Raw genomic sequence first — 26,557 nt, forward strand, 5'->3', positions numbered from 1 at the left:
TTTTGTTCTGCTGTGTATAAGGTCACTATGAGTTGGTACTGATTTGATGGCACCAAACAACAACAACATTGTTTCCCATAAAATGTACTCTAGTGCAGATCTTTATCACCTTTCCCTTGCCTTATTGCAATGAGCTCTTAAATAATCATGCTACCTCTGGTCACTGTCTCTACAGTGTGACCAATATCATCTTTTTATTCCATAGACCTTCTTCAAATTTTCAATGGCTCTCTACTACATTTACAATAAGTTCCAGTTCTTTTAGCCTAGCATTCTAGACTCGCCATAACCTAGACACAGCTTTCACTCTCTGACTACTTTTCATCAAGTTTTCCAACTCTATTTCCTATTGTTGTTGTTGTTATGTGCCGTGGAGTCGGTTCCGACTCACAGTGATCCTGTACAGGGTTTCCAAGGCTGTAAATCTTTATGGGAGCACAAAGCCTCATCTTTCTCCTGCAGAACAGCTGATAGTTTCAAACTACTGACCGTAAGAATAGCAGCCCAATTTGTAACCACTACGCTACCAGAGCTCCTTCTACTCATCAGCATATATTTCCTACTATTTCCTACTTGTTGTTGTTATGTGCCTAGAAGTTGGTTCCGTCTCATAGCGACCCTGTACAGGGTTTCCAAGGCTGTAAATCTTAACGGGAGCAGAAAGCCTCATCTTTCTCCCATGGAACACCTGGTAGCTTTGAACTGCTGAGCTTAAGGTTCGCAGCCTGATTTGTAACCCACTACACTACCTACTCATCAGTATATAAGGAGCCCTGATAGTGTAGTGAGTTGAGCCTTGGGATGCTGACTGCAAGATCAGTGGTTCAAACCCAGCAGCCACTCTGTGGGAGAAAGGTGAAGGTGCCTACTCCCATAAAGATTTACCATCTTGGAAACCCTAAGGAACAGTTCTACTCTGGTCTACAGCATCACACGAGTTAGAATAGTTTCAGTGGCAGTGCTTTTGGGGGAAGCGGGGGGTGGGTGGGTCATCATTATATAAAATGTGAGAGTTAGAAAGGGCCTATTATGTCATGTTATAAGTAAGAAAACAGAGACCAAGAAAATCAAAACGCCCAAAGGAAGGAAAGCTTAACATGGAATGGAGAACTCAGAAGTGGGGTTTAAAGATAGGTGGAACTTGGGTAGATGGAAGGCTTCCAAACGATCCAGCTGTGAATATTATTTTTTAATTTTCACGTTTTAGAACTGTATCTTTGGACTCACTTTAAAAGAGACAAGTGCATCTAGGGAAGGTCTAGGAGAACCTGACTTGACAGCTGGACCCCTGTTTATGGAGAGAGGCGGGTGAGAGCATGGGGGAGGAGCAAGAAGAAGTCAGAATCCTGGAAGTCCCAGGAATGAAGACCCAGGTCCACAGAGGCACAGCCTTGAAAAGCCTGTAGAAAATAGTTCCAGTTTGCAACACGTGGGGCCTCCATGAGTTAGAATCAACTTGGTGGTAACTTGCTTAACTGTTGGTTTTTAGGTTAGGTACTGTACGGGGTGGTTGGCATACATTAGCTGATTTGATCCTAACAATAACCTTATACTATTGATATTATTACTTCTATCTTCAAGTTGAGGGAGTCAGTTGTTTGGATGATATTTCCCAAGGTCAGACAGCCAGGGAAGAGATTTGAACTCATTTATTTAACTCCAAAGTCATCTCCCTCTTTTCACTATATTCTCCCAGGAGACTACAACAGAAACAATGAGAAAACAATCTGTAAGAGATGCAAAAACACACTTCAGGGAGCCCCAATTTGTTCCCAAGACCTTGTGCAACTCTTTGTCTGTGTAAGCAATAAACTACCTTTCGGTTTCCCTTGCACCCAGTGCCTGCTTTATTTCAACTGGCTGACTGAGCAGGACAAGGGCCCAGAAGGTCGAGTGACAACATCACCTCTGAGTTACACAGTACCTTTATGTACTTCTTTGAAGGCCTCTACTTTATTCATTAATTAAATGGATTTATTATGTACTCACTGTGGGTCAGGCACTGTTAGCAGTGAGCAAAACAAAACTCCTGTCCTCAAGAAACATACATTTTGTGGAGGCAGACAGAAAACAGGCAAATCAATATACAACATATCAAATGGCAGTCGTGCTGTAACACTATACAGCGAAGAGAAAGAACAACAGGATTAGATGAGGTGATTTTTAAATATGGGGCAGTTTCCCTGACATTTGATCAAAGACCAGAATAAAGTGAGAGAGCAAGCCATTTTGAATATCTGGGGAAACTACATTTAGCTGTGAGGAAGAGCTAGTATAAGGCCATACCAACAAATAAACCCCAAATCCATTGCCATTAAATTGATTCTGACTCATAGGGTTTCTGAAATGAAATCTCTATGGGAGCAGACAGTCTCATCTTTCTCTCATGGAGCAGCTGGTAACCAAACTTGTGGTTAGCAGCCCAACAACTAATCCACAAGGACACCAGGGCTTCTTAGAACTACGGTTGTTGTTGTTAAGTATTGATGAATCAGTTTCGACCCATAGCGACCTTGTATAGGGTTTCCAAGTATCGACTGGGGAGTTTGAACTACCAACCTTGTGGTTCAAATGGACCTGGTGGTCCAGTGCTTTATCCCACAGCACCACACCAGAGCTATTGTGGCCAGGTTTAAAAAACAAAACGAAACAAAAAGTAGTAGGAAAGCTATGGGTATGGATGAGAAGAGAACAAGAGGGGGACGTTGTTGTTGTTAAGTGCCGTTAGTCAGTTCTGACCTACAGCAACCCAGTATAGGGTTTCTGAGGAGCGGCTGGTGAGTTTGAACCACTGACCTTTTCATTGAAACTAACTTTGCAGTCCAGCACATTAACCCACAGCGCCACACCAGGGCAAAAACTAGACACCAGGGCAAAAACAAGGTGCTTTAAGGGTCTTAATAAGGACTTTGAATTCTATGATAATTAAAATGAAGAGATTCTGGCGAGTTTTAGAAAGAAAAGTGACTTAATCTGACATTAATTTTAAAAGATTGAAAAGGTTAGGGAGAGAAGAAGGAAAACCAGTTAGAAGTTGTTACTGACAGTCTAAGTGAGAAATGATGGTGACTTAGACCAGTGTGTCAGTAAGGAGAAGTGGAGAGAAGTTATCAGATTCTGGAGATATTTTGAAGGAAGAGCTGACAGGATTTGGTGATGGATTAGTTGTGGAGTGAGAACAAAGGGTGTGAGTTTCAAAGATTTTTGGCTTGAGCATCTGGAAGAATGGCGGTCCCATTTACTAGAGGAAAGCAGATGTGTGAGGTCAGTGGGGTGGAGTAGGAAAATCAAAGTTGGGTTTAGGCACCAAGTTTGAGATACTGATATTGATCAGTCAGTTAGATATACAAGTCTGGAGTGCAAAGGAGAGTTATGGACTCAAGAGAAACATGGGTGTCATTGGAATAAGATGGCTATTTAGAGCCTTGAGGAAATCACCTGGTAGATACTTGATATTTCAAATGGTGATAAGTGCTTTGAGCTAGAGAAGGAATCCAATGACGGAGCCCTGAAGCTCTCCAAAGTTTAAAAAAGGAAGGTAACACAGGCAGTTGAGAGGCAGCCATAAAGCAGAAGGAAGACATAGAAGAGTAATGGCCGAAAGCCAAAAAAAGGATGAGTTTTCTAAAGAATGAAGTGATCAACTGTTAAAATGTTGCTGAAAGGTGGAGTAGGATGTTGTGTCTGAGCTGTGGAGTATCGGAGGCTAGAATGCATATCTGAGTCATCTTTTTATCTGGAAGGGTTTCTACAAATGCTGAGCAAATGACTGAAAAAGAAAAGCTGTCAGAGGTCACAAGGAACAAGATGTTCTTTCTGTTGCACACTTGCCCATCAACAGATGCCTGTCGTAGGGCAAAATGGGGAAAAGATGGCCATCTCCACACGTCTCAAGTCAGAAGGATCACCAAGTGCTCTTGCCTCCTCTTTTTAACATTCCAGAGACATTCCCAGTCCAAGGAACCTCAAAGGTTCTAGGAAGTTGAAGTGGAGGGTTGGGGGAAGAAATGAATATAAGACAAAGTAGTGAGGAAAAAGGAAAACAGACCAGACTTATTGGAATGATGAAGAATGAAGATACTTATTCTTGAATAAGAAAAAACTCTGGAAATCAGTCACAAGAAAAAGAAACTTTAAGAGGGTACAGAGAGAAAACAAAGCTATAAAAGAAAGCAGAGAAAACTGAGATAGGAGGGAAAGGAAAATCAGAAGCAGGAGAAAAAGAAAAAACAACATCAATAGGCTCAATAGGAACTCAACCTTCTGGTGCAGCCAAAGGAAAACTTCCATAAGCTATGTTAGGAGTCACTCATCATCATTAACAACCATACCCTGTTAGGGTATTTGGGGACGTCAAGTCCGTGTACTCAAGCGGCTTACAAAAACCTGAAGAGGTGTTGCTGCTATCCAGAGAAAGGGCAAAGGAACTACAATGCCATCATCTTGTGCTGAGGGCAGCCTGCTAACGTGGGACTGATGTCTGATTTCTGTGCACCTCAAGGAAAGACAAATGGTAAACTGGAAGGAGAGCTCCACAAAGCCTATGGGCATTTTGAACCCCAGAAGAAACAGTGGCCAGGGTGACATGCTCAAATAAACTCAATGACAGCCATCTTGGGGTGACAAGTGATCTGACTTCAGGATCTGCAAGGCCGTGGGAGGTTGAACACCCAGCAGGTTCTAGTCACGATTCACCCTCCTCTCCTGGCCACCTTCAACATCTGTGGACAACATACATGGACCCCTGCAAGGGGAGAAGAAACCCTACATTCAACTAGGTGAGCTCTCTTGTCAGCATGTGGCTAATTAAAGAAAGGATATTACCTACAGAATTCTGTGTCTCAGTCCTATTTCCTGCTCATTTAAAAAAGATTTAATGAAAAATCAAAGCAACAGAATCTAAATTATTTGTGTTTTTCCAGATGTACTGAGTTGCCAAAAAATTCTTGAACAATAGGATTTAGACACAAAGACTGAAATCTAAACAGCATGAAGAAATCAGAAAAGCTGAGCCATCTCCATTATCTCATGCTTGCACGACTATAGTCCAAAAGATGAGTGATTGCTCTCCATTCGTACCAGCAGAGCCGCAGTCCAAAGCCCTGACAGAGCCACTAATTGCCTATCTGTTTGTTTACACAGCCCAGAGATGGTGACTGGACAAATAGCTCATTTCCCTTGAAACTGGATCAAACTGGGGAGAGCCTGTGCTGTGTAACAAAGGAGGAACAGGAAGAAGTCTCATGGGAACTAGCTTCCAGATCAAAACAAAGGGCCAGGGAGTGGAACAAAGACTGGTTCACACAGTTGACGTTTCATAAAGCAGCTTTAAGGTACATCACTTTCTGCATCCTACCCTCGTCAGTACATCTTCCCCTTACATGCCCTCCCCTCAGTGCATAGAACTAGATTTACCACTCTCTGAGGTCCGGAAATTCAGAGATAGTCGTATGTAAGAAGCAACTGGAGAGTGTTACCACGGAGCGCACTTCCAAGCCTGTTCAATTGGACTTATCTTTGCTAGCCAGTTGATCAGCTTTCCCTTTACTTGGCACTTAATTTGTGCTATACTGTCCAACTATTTTCCATTTAGTGTCTTCCTTGTTGCCTACCCCAGACTGTAAGCGCTTGAGTACATGGACTTGACGTCTCCAAATACCCTAACAGGGTACTGTGTATGGTTGTTAATGACGATGAGTGACTCCTAAAGTAGCTTATGGAAGTTTTTCTTTGGCTACACCATAAGGTTGAGTTCTTATAAATACAAGAGACCCAGACTCCTCAGTTAAGTCTTACCAACTGTGGAGACTGATAATGGCTGGCTTCTATTGCTTTTGCTAAGTGCTGTGGAGTTGGTTCTGACTCATAGAAACCCTACATAGGGTTTCTGAGGAACAGCTGGTGGGTTTGAACTACCACCCTTGTGGTTAGGCCTTATCCTAGAGCACAACACCAGAGTGCCTGGTTTCTGTTTTCTGTATGTAGTCGAGTCGGTTCCAACTCATAGTGTCTTTATTTAGGGTTTCCAAGTCAGGTAGCTGGTGGGTCTGAAATGAAGACTTTGTGGTTAGCTGTCCGGTGCTTATCGTACAGTGTCAGGGCCCTGGAAATAGGCGACTATTCTTTACATAACCTATTCTCCTTAACATGAGATTGAGCTTTAAAAAATTTAGTTTCCTAAAGCCCTAAGAATGGTACTAACAAGCAGTAAACAACAAAAATATATCCTCAAAATCTTACTTCTACTTACCCAAAACTAACTATACAAACACAGCAAACTGTTTACTTAAGAGAACAGTCTACTTTGGTAAGTCAATCAAACACATTTCAGATTTGTTGTTGTTGTTAGGTGCCATCGAGTTGGTACTGACTCATAGCAACCTTATGCACAGCAGAACAAAACACTGCCCGATCCTGGGCCAGCCTCATTACTGTTGCCACACTTGAGTCCATCGATGCTGCCACTTGGCCAATCCATCTCGTTGGGTGTCTTCCTCTTTTTCTCTGACTCGCCACCTTACCAAACATGATCTCCATCTCCAGCAACTGGTCCCTCCTGACAATATGTCCGAAGTATGAGAGATGAAGTCTGGCCATCTTTAGAGAGCCATATATTAGACACATAATAAATTGAGCGCTGAACATACCTGAGAATGGACCCGTCTACCCAGTAGACCAAGGTGAGCAGCAGCAGCCTGAGGTCTGTGGGCAAAGGTTAGCAGCCTCAGCTGAGTGCACCACGCATTGGCCACCTCTGGGCCTTCTGCTCATCACAGATGGGTCCCTCACCTAGGTGAGCAGCTGCGTGGTTCCAACATCACTATGGCAGCAGAAGTGGCGGTGAAAGGATAGGGGAAGATTTTGGGAGAGGGATGAGGAGCATGTCACCTGCAGGGTTATTATATTAAAGGAGGATTTCTGATACTATTTGAATGTTGTTGCTGTTAGGTGCCAGTGTCAGTTGTGACTCATAGCAACACTATGCACAACCGAACAAAACACTGTCTAGTCCTGTGCCAGCCTCACGATCATTGCCATTCTTGATACCATCTCACAGGGGAGGGCTGTCTCTTTTTTGTTGACCCTCTACTTTATCAAACATGATGTCCTTCTCTAGAGACTGGTCCCTCCTGATGTGTCCCAAGTATGAGAGACGAAGTCTGGCCATCCTGGCTTCTAAGGAGCATTCTGGTTGTACTTCTATCAATACAGATTTGTTTATTCTTCTGGCAGTCCATGGCACTTATAAGATTCTTCTCCAATATCATAACTCAAATGCATCAATTATTCTACAGTCTTCCTTATTCATTGTCAACTTTCGCATGCATATGAGGCTGCTGACAATACCATGGCTTGGGTCAGGTATACCTTAATCCTTAAACTGTCATCTTTACTCTTGAACACTTTGAAGCAGTCTTGTGTAGCAGATTTGCCTACTGCAATACTTCATTTGATTTCTTGACTGCTGCTTCCACGAGTGTTGATAGTGGATCCAAGAAAAATGAAATTTTTGACAACTGCAATCTTTTTTACCTTTATCATGATGTTATTTATTGGTTCAGTGGTGACAATTTTTGTCTTCTTTACAATGAGGTACAACATATACTGAAGGCTGTGGTCTTTGATCTTCATCAGTAAGAATTTTAAATTCTCTTTGCTGTCAGCAAGCAAGGTTGTATCATCTGCATATTGCAGGTTGTTAATAAGTCTTCTGCCAATCTTGATGCCACCTTCTTCTTCGTCATATAACCTAGCTTTTCAGATTAATAATTATGGAGAAAGAATACAACCTTGTCACACTTCCTAATTGTAAACCATTCGGTGTTCCCTTGTTCTGTTCGAACAGCTACCTCTTCGCCTATGTACAGGTTCCTCATGAACACAACTAAGTGTTCTGGAATACTCATTTTAGGCAATATTATCCATAGCTTGTCATGATCCACATAGTCAAAAGCATTTGTGTAATCAATAAAGCACAGGTAAACATCTTTCTGGTATTCTTTGCTTTCAACCAAGATCCATCTGACGTCAGCAGTGATATCCGTCATTCCACATCCTTGTCTGAGCCCGGCTTGAAACTCTGGTAGTATCCTGTCAATTGCTGTTGCAGCCTTTTAAAAATAACCTATAGCAAAATTTCACTTGCATGTGATACTGTATTGTCTGATGGTTTCCACTTTCTGTTGGGGCACCTCTCTTTGGAATGAGCACAAATATGGATCTCTTCCAATCAGTTGGCCAGGTAGCTGTCTTCTAAATTTCTTGGCATGGATAAGTAAGAACCTTCAGTGCTGCATCAATTTGTTGAATGATTTCAATTTGTATTTCATCGATTTCCAGAGCCATGATTTTTGCCAAAGTCTTTAGTGCACCTTGGATTTCGTCCATTGATAATACCTTGGAATTTTTCCATCAGTATCATTGGTTCTTGATTCCATGTTACCTCTTGAAATGGTACAAAAAGAAATGGTCAGTGTTCCTTTCAACTTCTTTTGATGTTTTCTACATCATTCAATATTTTACCAGAGAATCCTTCAGTATCGTTCAGAGAACCTTTCAGTATCGCAAATGGAGGCTTGAATTTTTTCTTCAGTTCCCTCAGCTTGAGGATTGCTGACCATTTTCTTCTCTTTTGTTTTTCTTAACTCTAGGTCTTTGCACATTTCATTATAATAGTTGACTTTGTCTTTTTGTGCTGCCCATTGAAATTTTCTGTTCAATGTTTTCATCTCCTCATTTTTTCCATTTACTTTAGCATCTCTACACTGGATAGCAAGTTTCAGACTCTCTTCTGACACCCATTTTGGTCTTTTCCTTGTTGCCTGTCTTAATGACCTTTAGCTCTCTTCCTGTATGTATGATATTCTTGATGTCATCCACAATTCTTCTGGTCTTTGACCGTTAGAGTCATCTGTTCTTTAGGTGATCTCTGAATTCAAGTGGGATATGCTGTGCCTGAACTTGCATATGAGCTATTGATGGTCAATTCCACAGTTTGCCCCAGCCTTGTTTTGGCTGATGGTAAGGAACCTTTCCACTGTCTCTTCCCATAGATACAGTCAATTTGATTTCTGTGTATTCCAGCTGATAAGATCCATATGTATAGCTGTCTTTTATGTTATTTAAAAAAAGATATTTGCAATGAAGTCACACATCCTGCAAAATCTTGTCATTTGATCTCCAACATTGTTCTATCATCAAGGACATATTTTCCAACTACTGATCCTTCTTCTTTGTTTCCAACTTTTGCATTCATCAGTAATTATCAATTTATCTTGAATGCATGCATCAATTTAAGACCGAAGAAGTAGGTAGAATTCTTCAATTTCGTCATCACTGGCATTAGTGTTTGGTGAATACATTTGAACAGCGATATTAAATGGTTTTCCTTGTAGGCATGTGGATATTATCCTACCACAGACAGCATTATACTTCAAGATAGATTTTGAAATGTTCTTTTTGATGATGAATGTGACCCAGCTACTCTTCAACTTGTCATTCCTGGCATAGTAAATCATAGGATTGTCAGATTCAAAATGGCCAATACCAGTCTACTTCAACTCAGTAATGCCTAGGATATTGATGTTCATGTGTTACCTTTCATTTTTTTTATAACTTCCTATTTTCCTAGATTCATACTTCTACATTCCATATTCTGATTATTAATGGATGTTTACACTGGTTTCTCCCCATTTTGAGTTGTGCCCCATCAACAAATGAAGGTCCTGAAAGCTTTACTCCATTTGCATCATCACGGTCAACTGAACTTTTAGGAGGCAGTGCTTCCCCAGCCATATTTTGAGTGCCTGCCAATCTTTAGGGCTCATCCTCTGGCACTATGTCTGACAATATTTTGGTACTACTCATAATGTTTCAGTGTTTAATATAACTCTTTTTTTCCCCAGATCACTAGAGGAGAGGGTTTGGTGTTTGTACCTTAATGATGCTATTGAGGAGTATCATGACTTAAAGAAAATCAAAGCAAACTTTGTTGCTGTTGAGTTGATTCAGACTCGTGGTGACCCTGTAGGGCAGTGTAGAAAAGCCCAATAGGATTTCTAATGCTGTCATCTTTACAGAAGCAGACTTACGTATCTTTCTCCCATTGAGTGGCTGGTGAGTTCAAACTGCCAATCTTTTGGTCAACAGCTGAGCGCTTAACCACTGTGCCACCAGGGCTCATGTATAATATGATTGTAGCCTTTAATCTCTGCCAATAACTGTGTAAAATAACTAAAACCACTTTGCTCCCAATGTACAGCAACTATGAGAAATGCATTTTAAATATCTGGGATTCAGCACTCAGGAAAGCTACAGGGATGCCTGGTTTGGTGTTGTAGGATAAACACTGAACTGCTAGACATGTGGTCAGTGGTTCAAACCCACCAGCTGCTCTTTGAAAACCCTACATAGGGTCATTAAGAATCGGAACTGACTTGACGGCAATTAACAACAACAAGTTATTTTTTTAAGGACAAAGGCAAGAATGGTTGCTTAGGCAGTGGAGTGATTCTTAGGATGTCTATGACAACTATCCAAGAGGGAAGTAGAATGTAAGGAAATGGTACAAACACAAGAGAAAGAAATGTCTATGAATTTGCACATTCCATTCCTACAGAGTACTGAGTGGCTAGTGGGTTTGGACAACAGAGTACCAGATATAGAGTATGCACAAAACTTAACCAAGTCCTAATAGAGTGAAAAACCATCTTTTAAAGAAGAAAGTATGACTCCTTACTCCATCTGCTCTAATTTAGGGAAGAGATGGAGTGTCATACAGTGAAAACGGGTTACAGAAACTGTTGCTCAAAGAGGGACTTACACACAAGAACAAAATCTTAAAACAAACAAACCTCTAAAATTTATCACAGTTCATCCAGCCAGTGGTTTTTTTTTTTTTTTTTTCATCCCTTTGGCTATTGTTTTAGATATTTCTTGCTTGGAATTGTTTTTCCCAGTTTTGTGAAAGCTCACTGATTTTGGGTTTAGATCATCATAGTTTGTGGAGAACAACATAGTCTGCTTTTAAAGATTGTTCATGCAGAGATGCCTCTTGGATGTTGTCCATTTAATATTCTTGAGAAATACGTATCTAGATACTTACACAGATATGGTATTCTAATTTCAGAGTATATGTCGTATGTCCCTGGAGAACAGTTCACATATATCCAAGACAATAATTTCATTACTTTAAATTAATACAGGCGCTGTTCCAAATCAGCCCACCTGGAATGTGTAATCAAATCAAAACTCATAAACATTGATATAAATCCCAGATTCTGATTTCTTATGTGTATTTTCTGTAAAAATTGTAGATAAACTAGTAATTAAAAAATAGTATTTTCAATGGGATTTAGAAGTGACTTTTATAGGTATACATTCCATCAACCGCTCCTACCTCCCATCCATACTAGAAAGCATTTTTTAGTGTTTGAACGCATCATGCTGGTTACACACAGCACCCAAACCAAAGCAAACCCACTGCTACAGAGATAATTCGGGTTCCTAGAAACCCTATGGGACACAGTAGAGCTATAGGAGCACCTTAGGGTTTCCAAAACTGTAATCTTTACTGGAGCAAACAGCCTCCTCTTTCTCTTGCAGAGTGACTGGTGGGCTTGAATCAGAGATCTTGCAGTTAGCAGATCAATGCTTAATCCACAATGCCATTATAGCTGATCAGATTTATTTCCTCCATTAATCAGTAAGATTCAATTATAACAACCTTGACAAACACACACAAAAAAAACTCATCTAAGTACTAAAGACATATCCTGATCTTATATGATCATAAGGAGCCCTGGTAGTATAGACAGTTATGAGTTGGGCTGTAAGCCACAAGGTCAGCAGTTCGAATCTACCAGGCACTCCATGGGAGAAAGATGAGGCTTTCTGCTCCTATAAAGATTTACAGTCTCAGACCGGCTCTATAGCATATAACCATAACCATCATCTGATCATAAATGCCTGCCACAACTAAGCAGAGCCGCTGTGAATCTGTCTTTAAACAATTATTCCCCTCTGGGAAAAGGTCAATTCAATAGATTTATTTGCAATTAAAATCCACAGTGTGGATGGTGATTTCTGCTTTTCTAGCAGTGGAGCTCTGTTTACCACCCTGTCAGATGGCCGGTCAGGGGCCATCCAATGAATTGGAATCCAGCAGGAAGGCATGCAGAACTTATAACTGGACAATTTTATTTACAGCAAGAGTACAGAAAACAAAACACCCCATGCTGTTTTTTGTTCCCCACAGCCAAGCAATACCTGGTCCAACATCGTGTCAATTTAGTCCTTCGAAAGGTATAAAAATAGTTAAATCTGGACACTAAAATGAAAAACATTTATACTGACATTAAGAATGTGGTATATTAAATTTTCTCTTCTCCTGCGCAAGCTTATGCTGAGAAAGCTAATGTTTGTATGCAGTAAATTTTGTCAATGCACTGAACTCTATTTAAAATAAGAAGATTGTATGACAGGATACGAATGTCTGATTATATATACAAATTATACTGAAAATAAGAATATTCCATGATTAAAATAAGACATCGTATAGGGGAGTACGTTAAAGGCCATTTGTGCCTGAGAAATGTAGGGAGAAGGTCTTTATAAAGTGTATTCAGTGCTAATGTTCTGCCTACAAGAAGGACTATGTTAAAAGAAGTGAAGGAGAAACTTCAGCTAATGGGACTTTAAGTCCCAGGAAGTACATTCAGAATGATGGTGATGGCTCTCAGATGCTAAAATAGGTGTAGAGTACATGGGTCACATTCAGGGTCAGACTCACAAAGCTATTATTTATAAAGCTATTCATTTCCTCCCATGCTGTCACACAGAGAAATAGGGAATTTGGAGGACAGTGATGAAATTTCATTCCCTGGAAACATCATTTGTCCAGAAGTTATAAGGACCAGAGCAATAACATTTATATTTTGCAATAACACTTCTATTTAGGCAATCATGGAGTCCTTGTGTGGTGCTATAGGATAGTCTCTGGACTGCTAACCACAAGGTTGGTGGTTCAAACCCACCAGCGGTGCCTGGGAAACCCTATACAAGGTCCTGATGAGTTGGAACAATAGGCAATAACAACAATAGGCAACACCAATACGAACAGGCACCAAAGAGCCCTTGTTCCTAGAGCAAGCACTAACAATCAACTTTGAAAACCTTGATGGACAAAGTTAAATAAAAATCAGAACTACTAGTTAAGAGTTCAGATATCAACAGACAAAAATCTTAGGAACAATCAATAATATACTACAGTAACTTCTTTAAAATGGTCACTATCGAGTCTTTGTCTCCACGTTCATTTGTCCTGTTTCTTCATTGAGAAGTGAAGTCTAGTCTTCTACTCCCTTGAAAATGACTGACTTGTGATTCATTTAACCCAGTGACATCATGCCATATCCCTATCTTTTAAGAGGATAAGCAGTCTCAGCTTCCTGTCTTTTGGAGCATCTGCTCTGGAAAAAGCTGGGCACTATGTAAGATGTCTAACTACCTTGATTCGACCATGTTGTGAGGAAGTTTAAGCCATGAGGTTGAAGTGGACTGACTCCAAGATGCCCATCCAGTCTCTACCTCTTCCAGCCAAAGAAGTCTCATTCCAGACCAGGTTCCAGACATGCCTATTAAGAAGTTTTCAGATGATATTCCAATTCTAACTACTATCTGACTCCAGCCTCATGGGAGACCTGTAGGAAGAACTACACAGTTGATAGTATAGTCAACTCATAGGTCTATGAGCAATAATAATAAATTGTTTGAAGTTTTGAGGTAGTTGGTTCTGAACAATAGATAACCAGAATGTCCACCTGGGATTCCTACGATGTGGGCATGGGCCCCAGGCTGTAATTTCCACTGACAAAGAAAAATTTCAGAGGCAGAGATTATATTCATTTAGCTCATCATAATATCAATAAAAAGAATCCCGGTAACACAATGGGTTAGGAGTTAGGTTGTTAACAGCAAGGCTGGTGGTTCAAACCCACCAGATGCTCTATGGGAGAAAGATGAAGCTGTCTCGTCCTGTAAAGATTTAGTCTTGGAAATCCTAAGGAGCAATTCTACATGTACTGTAGAGTTGCTCTGAGTCAGAATTGACTCAAAGGCAAGTAGCACAGAACCTAGAACATAGTAAGATCTTAATGAATGAATGTTTAATAAATAGTTTGATCAACTATATCTGTTAGAGTATGGGAAAAGAATTGGAATCAACTTGATGGCAACTTATTTGGCTTCTGGTTTTTGGGTTAGGTACTATACTGGGTAGTTGGTGTACATTAGCTGATTTGGTCTTCATAATTCCCTTAGACTGGTAATATTATTGCCTCTATCTTCAAGCTGAGGGACTCAGTTGTTTGGATGATATTTCCCAAGATTAGTCAGCTAGGGAAGAGATTTGAACTCAAATGTGTTTAATTTCAAAACCAGCCCCCTCTTTTCACTATAGTCTCCCAGGAGACTATAACAGAAACAATGAGAAAACAATCTGAAAGAGATGCAAAACCCACCCCTTGAATCTTACCCAGGACTATCTAGTTCTATTAATTGCTGTCAACATGTTGGAACCTATTTCACCACATGAAGCTCAGACCAATTACAATTAATGCCACAGCCATGACTACACGCTGAGAAACACTGCCAGAGGAAGCTTAAGTTTAAGAAAGCAGATGATCACGCACATATATTATGTTAGTAATTAGACCAAATCCTAGAATCATGAAACCTAAGGGAAGCATAGTGCCCTCTTGGGAAGAACAGCAATTTCAAATAGATTTTTCAGTGGATTTCTACACTACCTACTTGACTATGTCCCATTTTCCTAGAATTATTATATTACAATTACTCATTCCATATTTCCTTTCTTATTTCAGCAAGGAACTGGGCTGGTGCGATGAGCTCAGTAGACAGATGGTTTGTTCATTTCAATGAATAATTTGAATGTCAACAAGTTGGTAGATGTTGGGGAGATGGAAAATGGAAAATAACAAAGATCCTGGTGCCTGACTCTGAGGTGGGGTGAGGATAGGCTATCAAGGGCCAGTAATTCAAGAAGCTAAGTACTTAGACTTCATTAGATTTGGGAAGGACAAGCACTGACATTGCATATTTATTTCCTACAGTGAGAAACCACTGCTTATCCCTGTATAAAATGAATCTGATCTACTCAAACGCACATTTTTACTTATCAGACGAAAAATGGCATGCATCAACCAAAACTTGCATTGGAAAAAATGGTAGAAAAAGGAAGATACATTTCTTCTCTTCAAATGATCAGCCGAATGAGTAAAGGATTGAATGATTACATTCTCTCTCACCTTACAACCTTTTAAAACTGTAGTTTCTCAAAAAATGGAAAAGCAATTTCTCATTCTTTCCTTTGTTAGAATGCAGAGCTTGCATCTTATGGTAATTAACAAATATCAAGGATATTTAGAGTTGTTGACTCTGGTAACACTTACTGTTGTTTTCCATCACTTTGTGTGTCTCTATAGTAAGGAGCTCTGGTAGCATAGTGGTTACGAATCGGGCTGCGAACCTTAAGGTCAGCGGTTCGAAACTACCAGCCGCTCCACGGGAGAAAGATGAGGCTTTCTACTCCCGTAAAGATTTACACCCTCGGAAACCCTGTACAGGGTCGCTATGGGTCGGAAACGACTCATCCGCAAGCTTGGTTCAAGCTCACCAGCCACTCCTCAGAAACTGGGCAAGGAACTGGGCTATACAGGGTCATTGCAGGTTGGAACTGACTCAACGGCACTTAACAACAACAACATAGGATAAGCAATGGATTGCTAACCACAAGATCAGAGGTTTAAATCAATGAGCGGCTCCTTAAAAACCCTATACAGAGTCGCTCTGAGTTGGAACCAACTGGACAGCACTTAACACCACCACCAGCCACTGGGACAAGGTACTTAGATTCTTTGTAGGTCCCAAAGATCATGTGCTTGCAGTTTAATTCAGTTGCCACTAGATGGTAATATTGTTGATTTTGGTAGCCATGATCCCTAAGACATGCTATCTTTAGTGGAATTATATAAGTCCCTTCTATCATTAAGGTTCTACTATAGAAATGTGTAAGGAGCTCTGGTAGCGTAGTGGTTATGGATCGGGCTGTGAACCTTAAGGTCAGCGGTTCGAAACTACCAGCCGCTCTGCGGGAGAAAGATAAGGCTTTCTACTCCCGTAAAGATTTACAGCCTCGGAAACCCTGTACAGGGTCGCTATGAGTCGGAACCGACTCCACAGCACATAACCACCACCACCATAAAAATGTGTGTCACTATAGGATAAACACTGGACTGCTAACCACAAGGTCAGAGGTTCAAATTCTCTCACTGTTCTTTGAAAATCCTATACAGGGTCACTATGAGTTGGAGCCCACTCAACAGCACTTAACAACAACAAAAATAGAAGTTGCAATGATACTGGAAAATAAAATATTCTAATAGAAAAAGAATATAAATCAGTTAAAAAAAAATTCTCCATGCATATCTGGTACCCTTATCTTAGGCTAACTCTACTTACTGGTTTTTGCTCTAATTACAAATTGTTGTCTATAAATTATAATTAACACTAAGAGGAAGGTTCAAATTCTAGAGAAACCCATCTTATATCCATTGCTTCTGGCTTTCAGAGGAGATAAACAAGACAGGTATGTCTTACCCTTAGTACTTAAGACCTTTCTCTGTGATTAATGATTATTTGCCATTTGGATTAGAATTGCTGCTATTGTCGCTCTTGGGAAAGCAAAGCTTTGTGACTGACTTTGTGGGTATTCATCTCTGAACCAGGCGATCAAGTTGTGTTACAATGACTGAGATTACCAAAGTAGCAGCAACGGACATGTATGAAACAAGACTGTATTTATATGCTCTACATACATCATCTCATTTTACCAGGGCCTCCACAATCCCTCCTAAACCAAATCAACTCTGCACAAGATAAAAACCTGTATTATTTGAAAGAATGAGGAGATCTCCCTAGAGTTGCACATTATATGCAAAAATGAATATTGCATCATATGTATTCTGCAAAATACCTACAGAAGGCAATCTGGGTGTTAAGTTTTCCCACACAGAGCAGCAATAATTGAGTAAGTCAAAGAGAAGGCATGCGATAGCAATGGCAATCAATCACTGATTAAAACCTCGATGATACTTGTAAAGAATCCAAAGAGGAAGTGGTAGCTGGGCCAAAAATCACACAAAGCAATTAATCATGAAAACAATTATTATGCAAGAATGTAGAGCTCAATACCGATTCCATAAAATACTTGTCACCACTATTCTTTACAAAGGACAATCGGAATCTTTGTTATTATTGCTGGGGAAGGTAGAAAGGGCCTATTAGGACTCTAGGAATTTGAGTCCCTGAGGCTAAGCTAGATGGCAGAGGAAATACTTCTCTTTACCCACAAGGATCCTGGTGAAGAGGGAAAATAAGGGGTTTCCCAAGTTGTTAGAACAGTACAATAACAATATTGGGATTGTGGTCACATGGACACTGGATTAGTTACTGAAATCCTCAGACACAGTTACCTTTCTGGAAAGTTATGACAAAATTAGCTTCAAAGGATTGCTGTAAAGATGAAATGCATCACTCTGTATCAATTGTTGAATCTAAGAAGTGCTTGAATTAAAAACTCCAGAGGGACATTTTAAACAAATTGGTATTTCTCAGAGAGGGTGATGATGGGATAATAAACACACTAATGAAATACAAAATGGGAGAACTGACAGGTAGACAAGAAAGTCTGGACATAGAGAGAAAATATGTGGCTCACTTGCTTCAACCCTTACTTCTTCTCTTCCACCAGGGGAAGTTCCTACTCTCAAAAAGAGATTACTGAAATTGCAGCTCTAGACTTCCATCAAAGAATCTTGGATTTTGCCATGGCTCAGGGACATGAAGGGGTCACCCAACCTCACCATTATGAGTTGGGCCCTGGTAAAGGCTACACTCGAAGCTATAAATCCATTTAAGGAACTGTCCCTCTTTCTCTAAAGCAACCTGGTCTTGTGAACTTGGAGTCATTGTTCATGTGTATGTGTGTGTGCATGTAAGACTAGATAGCTGCTGCTCTAGAGAGGCCCTGGGACAACTGATGATTTTTGTCCCAGAACTATTAATAACAATTAATTATATTAATGCCATTACTGTTGTTATGTGCCACTGACAATCAGTTCTGACTCATAGTGACCTTGTATAGGGCTTTTGAGGTTGTACATCTTTACAGGGACAGAAAAGCTAATTTTTCTCCTGAGAAGCAGCTGGTGGGCTAGGATCACTGACCTTACGGATCACAGTCCAGTACTTATCCTATAGAGCTACCATGCTTGATGGCACATAACAGCAACAAAATAGTTTTAAAATATTAAATAAGACATACCATATTTCTGACACAATGAAATGTATTCCCTGAATGTGAACACGGTGTGATATTAGGAAACGTATTTTTGGTCAGAAATATGTTATATGACCAAATGAGATTTATTCCCAGAATGTGAGCATGGTATGATATTGCTGTTGTTAAGTCCTGTCGAGTCAGTTCAGACTCATAGCTACCCTGTATTGGGTTTCAGAGAAATGACTGGTGGGTTTGAAATGCCAGCCTTGCAATTCAAACTGACCTTGCAGTCCAGTGCTTATCCCACAGTGCCACACCAGGACTCCATTATGATATTATTATTGTTGTTAAGAACTGGCAAGTTGGTTCTGACCCATAGCAATCCTGTATAGGGTTTCCGAGAAGTGACTGGTCAGATTGAACAGTTGACCTTGAGGTTCAAGCCAACTTTGCAGACTAGCGCATTAACCCACAATGCAACTTCCACCAAGAAGTTTATTTTTGGTCAGAAATATGCTATGCTTTATTTAGGATTTAAAACTATGTTGCTATTGTTTAATGCCGTCGAGTTGGTTCTAACTCATAGTGGCCCTGGTAAAGGGTTTTCAGAGAATGGCTGGTGAGTTTGAACTGCCATCCTTGTGGTATGCAGTCCAGTTCTTATCCTACAACACCACTGTTGTTGTTATTGTCAAGTGTTGCCGTGTTGGTTCTGGCTCATAGTGACCCGGTATAGGGTTTCTGAGAAGTGGCTGGTGAGTTTGAATTGCCGACCATGAGGTCCAAACTGACCTTGTAGTACAGTGCTTATCCTACAGCGCCACACCAGGACTTAAGTTGAAATTGGCTTGTAAGTTTTCATTTTTGGTGCAGTTTGCCCCAGGCTTTTATATCAGCATTATACATATATGAAAATAAAAGGGTTTTCTTGTTTTTGAAAAAAGTTTCAAAGGCAAGAATGAAAAAGAAAAGAAAGTTCCCCAAAGACAAAACCATTGGATGTGTGTCCAGAAATGGAGCGGGGACACAGGGATAAAAAGAAGGTGAGAGGAAGAAGTAGAAGTGGGGGTAAGGGGTGAGGAGGAAGAGGAGGAGCTGGAAGGACAAGGAGACTGGAGCAGACAAACTGGCTTCCTGGGAACAATATGGTGGTTGGTGGTTATGTGTCGTGGAGTCGGTTCCGACCCATAGGGACCCTGTACAGGGTTTCTAAGGCTGTAAATATTTATGGGAGCAGAAAGCCTCATCTTTCTCCCGCGGGGCAGCTGGTAGTTTCAAACTGCTGACCTTGTGGTTCACAGCCCGATTCGTAGCCACTACGCTACCAGAGCTCCTTGAAATAAAACCGTTTCAATACTAACTCTTTATACACAATCTTAAAATAACAAGTGTTTTGTGTGTAGATACATGTATAGAGACACATGCTGAATGGGTATGAGAGGAAGAGTGAAATATTCATTTATGTATCTATATATCCCACAAATACATGAGAGTTTGAAAGAGAATATTTGCATGTGGGTAACCATACGGAGGAAGTGGGGCAACTGTTGTTGCATAGAGGGGGTTGTGATCACTGAGACGAAACAAAGTGTATGATATGTTGACTGTAAATCTGGTGATCTTGTCTCTAAACTTTCACTCACTTCACAATAAAAAGCTTTTTAAAAAAGAAAACCAACTAATTCTTTCAGATAAGTCTTCTTAGTAAACCTCGGAAATGATAGGTTTCTCCTTTAAAGGATCTCCTTTAAAGGGTATGTGATAGTGATCCAAAGATCATAGCAGATTAGCTTAAGTGTTGTTCATTGGATGAAGATTTGGAACTATCCATGCTTGGACTTCCTTGAATGACAAAGATATATGAGAACCCATTTTGGTCCATGGAGAGCACAGGCTTCCCGGCCATAGTTCATCCTCCACATCATCTGTAAAGACTGTAAGAATTATTGCCTCTCACAGGTCACGTTGTCTGGACCACTGCCCTTCTTGATCTCTGTAACCTTAATGCTGGAATACAGTGACTCAGATGGTTTTGTTTGCACATTTTTGGAAGCAAAACTGAAGAGATTGCCTAATAACCTACTCATTCTATAGTTTACAGGTTCAATTATGGTCTTTGCCAATCTACTCTGACCTAAATATTTCTAAGAATGCATTATTTGCAGACATCAACATAGACAGATGTTTTGGTATCTAAGAGGATCACAAGATAGCATTCTATACCTAAATCTGGCATTATTTAACAATTCTGAAAGGATTTAAACAGGAAACACATTGAGGGTGGAAACCATACACATTCACACCTCTCTCCCTTCCTCCCTGCAGCTCCAGACATTTTACAAGATTTAGACTGTTCAATAATTCAACAAATGATTATCCACACCTGATATGGGCTAGGTTGATGTTATGTTGGGACAAGAAAGTGAATATGACAGGCAGATGTGGTACCAGCTGTCATGATCTATTCAGCTATCTAAGTGATTCTATCTCTAGCACTCAATGTTGTGAATCATACCCACAGTTTGGTAAGTTCATTTATTTATTTATTTTTAGACTATGAAACAGTTTCTTGAAGTTAATAACATCTCTAATCTCAGTTGGTCAAAGAACTTTAAATGACAGTTTGACAAATGAGGACCACCAGAGTTCATTCAGACTCATTTTGAGTTTGGTTCCATTCACAAGTGCCAGGTAAATTTAATGGAGAATGAGATAAGACCAAGTGTGGGAGTTTTGGTATTGGAGGCAGGTTAGGTTCCAGCCCTCCCTGCCAAAGCTATAAATACAAATGACCAATTTAACAACACAAAAGACCACCTACAAGATCTATACCTGGGATGTAATCAGTTGCTCTGCGCCTTCTTTTAATGACCGATTCCCTGCCAAGTTTATGGGGACTTTTAATGTGAGCATCACATTTTTGAAGGTCATATCATTATGACCATGTTTGATGTGAGGGTGGGAAAATATAAGCCTAAATAATGTCTGCATAAGGTTACACTGCCCTGAGCTGTAAACTGAAATCAACAAGAGCTTATTGGGGAACAAAATAAAACAAAATAAAAACATGCAAGGAAGAAGGCTTAGATACTACAGAGTCTGCAACTCTGAGAAGGGCTACCATTGAAATGACTTTCTATTCTGTTCAGGAAATGAAATTAGTACAGGAAAAGCACCACGGTATTATCAAGTAACACTATTTAAGGGCATTTTGAGAAGGGAAGACAGACAGACAGAAAGAAAAAAAAACAAAAAAACCCCAGATCGCCACTTGAATGTGGCAACAGGATATGATTTACAAAAGAAAAAATAAATCATCATGATTATTAAAAGAACTGAATTGTAGCTCATGTAAGAAAAAGGCTGTGCATGAGTCAACTGAGTCACAATGCATATGACTTCTCAGGAATGAAGAATGTAATTGCTTAAGCTTTTATGAATGATCCAAACCCCAAATCCACTGCTTCTGAGTCGATTCCAACCCACAGCAGCCCTACACAACAGCGCTGCTCCATGGTTTCCAAGGTTGTAATCTTTATGAGCGAAGAACGTCCTTTCTCCCAAGGAGCAGCTGGTAGGTTCAAACCTCTGACCGTTAGGTTAGTAGCAGAGCAAGCACACAACCACTGGGGCCATCAGAGCTCCTTTTATGAATGACAAGGGCCTAATAGAAAACTAGCTTTCCTGCTAACTACTTTGTATAAGCTGCTCTATAGAACTATAGGACTAACTGTGCCTACTGGTGGTTGTTATATTGCATCTGTGCTCATCTAGGCCAATACTTCAGGAACCTTCTTATTTTACACTCTTTCTTGGGGGCAACAGCATTCATTTCTATAGTTTAAACCACTATCTCTAAAGCCTCATTCAGATCTCTCCTATGAGCTCAACATCTCTACTGTGTGCTATATATATATGGAGTTGTAGGATATGCACTGAACTGCTAACCACAAAGTTGGTGGTTCAAACCCACAGCTGCTCCTTGGAAACCCTATACAAGGTTGAGTCAGAACTGACTCGATGGCACTTAATACAAACACACACACACACATATATGACATATATCAGTGGTTCAAGCTCACCAGCTGATCCTTAGCAACCCTATATAGGGTTGCTATGAGTCAGAACTGACATGAGAGCACTCAATAACTAACAACAATAACAAATATATACACATATATATGTTGTTGTTGTTGTTGTTAAGTGCCGTCGAGTCGGTTCCGACCCATAGCGACCCTGTACAGGGTTTCCGAGGGTGTAAATCTTTACGGGAGTAGAAAGCCTCATCTTTCTCCCGCGGAGCGGCTGGTAGTTTCGAACCGCTGACCTTAAGGTTCGCAGCCCGATTCGTAACCACTACACTATGTGGAAACCCTATATTGGGTCACTATAACTATGAGCTGTCTACATACATATACATGTTGTTAAGTGCTGCCAAGTCAGTTCCAACCCATAGCAACCCAGTGTAGGGTTTCCGAGGTGAGTTCGAACCACTGAGCTTGTGTTTCAAACTGACCTTGCTGTCTGGTGCATTATCCTACAGCCCCACACTAGGATTGACTGACTGACTGACTGACTGACTGACTGACTGACTCTCTCTCTCTCCACACACACACACACACACACACACACACACACACACACACACACACACGGGGATGGGGGGGATGTGTTGTTGTTAGTACTGTTGAGTTAGCTCTGACTCATAGTGATCCTGAATAGGATTTCCAAGGAGCGGTTGGTGATTTTGAATCACTGACCTTGAAGTTAGCAGTCCAGTGCTTATCCTACAGCACCAGAGGTAAATTAATATTAATGATATATTATATTTATTTAGTACAACAGGTCTAATATATCATCAGGAGGCTTCTATGTGCTTGAAAAAATTCCTATCTAACATTCAGCATTTTCAAGGCTAGCCAACAACCATAGTGGCCCAACACTGATTTCACATGTGATCAATATTAACAATTTGCACATAAAACATTTTATGTGTATTGAACAGAACTCTATTCATATTTGTAACTCTTTAACAGAACAGCATTTCTTTTAAATTATTTTTGTGCCAAAAATTCTTTGTGAAACTGAGTTTGTTTTAATCATACTTAATGTCATTCCTAATATCCTTCATGCCTGGTCCCACCCCCAGAGATGCTATTTCCATCAGTCTGGAGTTTGGTCTTGCTATGACAGTCAAGTGCTTCTAGTGTGCAGAGCCAGAGTTGAGAACCACTGTTCTAGAGCTTTCCTAAAATATGATCCAGTTTGCCTCATCAACTTCTGCTCTGGCGGTTCTGTGGGGCAAGCAATGGACTGCTAAACACATAGTAGTGGTGGTTATGTGCCATGGAGTCAGTTCTGACACTTAGCAACCCTGTACGGGGTTTCCAAGGCTGTAAATTTTTAAGGGAGCAGAAATCTTCATCTTTCTCCCATGGAGCAGCTGGTAGTTTCAAACTTCTGACCTTAAGGTTCACAGCCCAATTCGTGAACACTACCAGAGCTCCTTAAAGACAAGGTAGGCAGGTGGAAAACACCAGCCATTCTGTGGGAGAAAGATGAGGCTGTTTGCTCTCATTAACATTTACAGTCTCAGAAATCCTGTATGGTTGCTGTGATTCAGAACCAATTCAATGGCAGTGAATTTGAGGGGTTTTTTTTATGTGTGTGAGGAGAGCAAACGTTTTTTTAAAGAAACCTAGCAGAGAAGAAGCTAACATGTAACTCCAAAGTGTGATTTGCACTAAAAGGCACTAAAGAAGATTTTCAAGGTTCTAAATTTGTCTATATTTAATCCCCCTCACCCCCTACCTAACAAAAAGAATACAATTCACACTATGAATGCTTTAAATTGCTAACTGGTTTTAAAAAAAAAACAAAGACATCATGCACATAAGCAGATCACACTCAGCTATACATACTGCAAAGGAGCTCTGGTAGCATTGTGATTATGAATCGAGCTGCAAACCTCAAGGTCAGCAGTTCAAAACTACCAGCTGTTCCACAGGAGAAAGATGAGGCTTCCTGCTCCCATTAAGATTTATAGCCTTGAAAAGGCTGTACAGGGTCACTGTGAGTCGGAACTGGTTCTGCCACAGCACACCACCAACACCATGTTGTTGTTGTTAAGTACCGTCGAGTCGGTTCTGACTCATAGTGACCCTGCACAGGGTTTCCAAGGCTGTAAATCTTTATGGGAGCAGAGCGCCTCATTTTTCTCCCGTGGAACAGCTGGTAGTTTTGAACTGCCAACCTTAAGGTTAGCAGTCCAATTCATAACCACTACACTACCAGAGAGCTCCTTTACAGACTGTAAAATTATTCAGATAAATGAATATAACAATTAAAAAAAAATAGAATCTAAAGACATGAGCCTAATTTCAAATTGATTCTAAACTTTCAGAAGTAGAGTTACTAACTGGAAATAAGCAAATGGAACTACTTTATATTTTTCTACAGAGATAATATTTACATGGTGTAATAAGACGATGAATTTACTTTGATGAGCCAGATACAAAACCTACCAATCATAGTCACAAAGCACATTAGTGTCTATCATTGCTTCCTCTCAATGGCACTCTGCCCCACAGCATGGCTTCCATCACAGAGGATGTCCTGCAGTGACCACAGAGAACACTTGACTTCTCTGGCTTCAATGCCAACAACCCCTCAACATGCAGGCATCCACATCAAGGGAACAGCTGGAATGGAATGGGCTTCCTCTAACTCAAGGACTGAGACTTTCTCTGCCAATTCCCAAGGTGGCTTGGCCAGACTTCATGGATTCACCCTGATTAACGGTTTTAATTGATGGTGTGGTATCATGTGGCTTTATTCAATAATAGAAACAGCATGTTGACATATCCCTAAATGTTCTACGAGCATTGCCTCTAGCTTTCTAGCAAAGATAAATGTACCCTTCAACCACTCCACACTTAGGCTTATTTCACCTCTTACACTGAATTTCAGAAATTAGAATAGGACATTTCCAAAAGGCATGAAACTTACAAGTTTACTAACTGTGGTCAACAAAAAGTTCCCTACTTGGGCCAACACTGTGAAGGAAGGACTATAACCTGGTAAGACTTCTAAATAATGTACTGGATCTCACACAGCACACTCTTGTAACCCCAAAAGGCTGATGCATGACATCTACCTGGCCCCGATTTCCATTTCTGAGGAGGAATGGAAAGTAGAACGCAAGTTTCCAAGTTGCTAAACTCAGAAAGCCAGGATGGTAATCACTATTCACCTGTGTCCAGGCTGAGCACAGAACTGAAATACATGGCTCTATAATCCTTGCCTGTACTTCATATGTCAGTTAACATGTACAGAATGAACATGAAGAACAAAGAAATAAATTTTCCTTCAAACGTTTACAAATACAGGAATGACACTGAAGGATTTTAAACATGAAAAAGATGGAAAGGTGACGTTAAAGTTGCAGAAGAACGCCATCCCTGTGGTGTATGTAAAACTCTGTAGGAAAATGGACCAATGGAATTGTTGCAACTGCTAAAGTCAGCCTTGATGCAAGGGACAGTGAGCCTCAGAGAAAGACCTAGACAATAAAAGCTATCCCAAAGTACCATAAATGTGCAGGTGACAAAGATCCCTACCTTTCTGGAAGAACTCTTCTAATTTGTCCTTGAAAGGCTGGAGATATTCCTTTGGAGACTCCTTACAAACCACCATCATCTGCTTCTCACTTGCTGTGAAGAGAAGTTTAGAATTAGACATAGACAAGCACACATATTTACTGAGTTCCTACTATGAGCCAGGCATTGTGCTTAGCACTTGGGTATTGAGTGCAGAATCCTTTATCAATGTTCATCCACAGTCCAATAAGAAAGCATAGAAATAACAATGAACTAATAAGCATTAAGCCAAACAAGAACCAAGAACGGAAACACAGCAATAACAAATGGTGGTGTTGTTAAGAGCAAGTGGGTCAGCTCCAACTCATAGTGACCCTGTAAAGGGTTTCTGAGGAGTGGCTGGTGATTTGAACCTTGTGGTTAGTAGTCCAGTGCTTATCTTACATCGTCACACTAGGAGTCCTGGTGTGGCACTGTAGGTTAAGTATTGGACTGCTAAATAAGCCAGCAGTTCAAATTCATAAGATGCTCTCCAGAAAGTCTATACAGGGTTGCTATGAGTTGAAACTGACTCAGTAGTACTTAAAAATGGTGACCA

At 40.4% G+C, this 26,557-nt stretch overlaps 1 protein-coding gene across 2 annotated transcripts in view; it reads right to left on the reverse strand.

Moving 5' to 3' along the window:
- The window catches only part of FMN1 (formin 1), a 581,640-nt gene that overhangs the window by 123,755 nt on the left and 431,328 nt on the right, over positions 1-26,557 (reverse strand). For both annotated transcript variants that reach the window (XM_006831807.1, XM_006831808.1), the window contains one exon: positions 25,981-26,073. In XM_006831807.1, the coding sequence (XP_006831870.1) occupies positions 25,981-26,073 (93 nt within the window). The remainder of the gene's footprint in view (positions 1-25,980; positions 26,074-26,557) is intronic.

Source organism: Chrysochloris asiatica, unplaced genomic scaffold (assembly GCF_000296735.1).
Source record: "Chrysochloris asiatica unplaced genomic scaffold, ChrAsi1.0 scaffold00004, whole genome shotgun sequence".
Taxonomy (NCBI): domain Eukaryota; kingdom Metazoa; phylum Chordata; class Mammalia; order Afrosoricida; family Chrysochloridae; genus Chrysochloris; species Chrysochloris asiatica.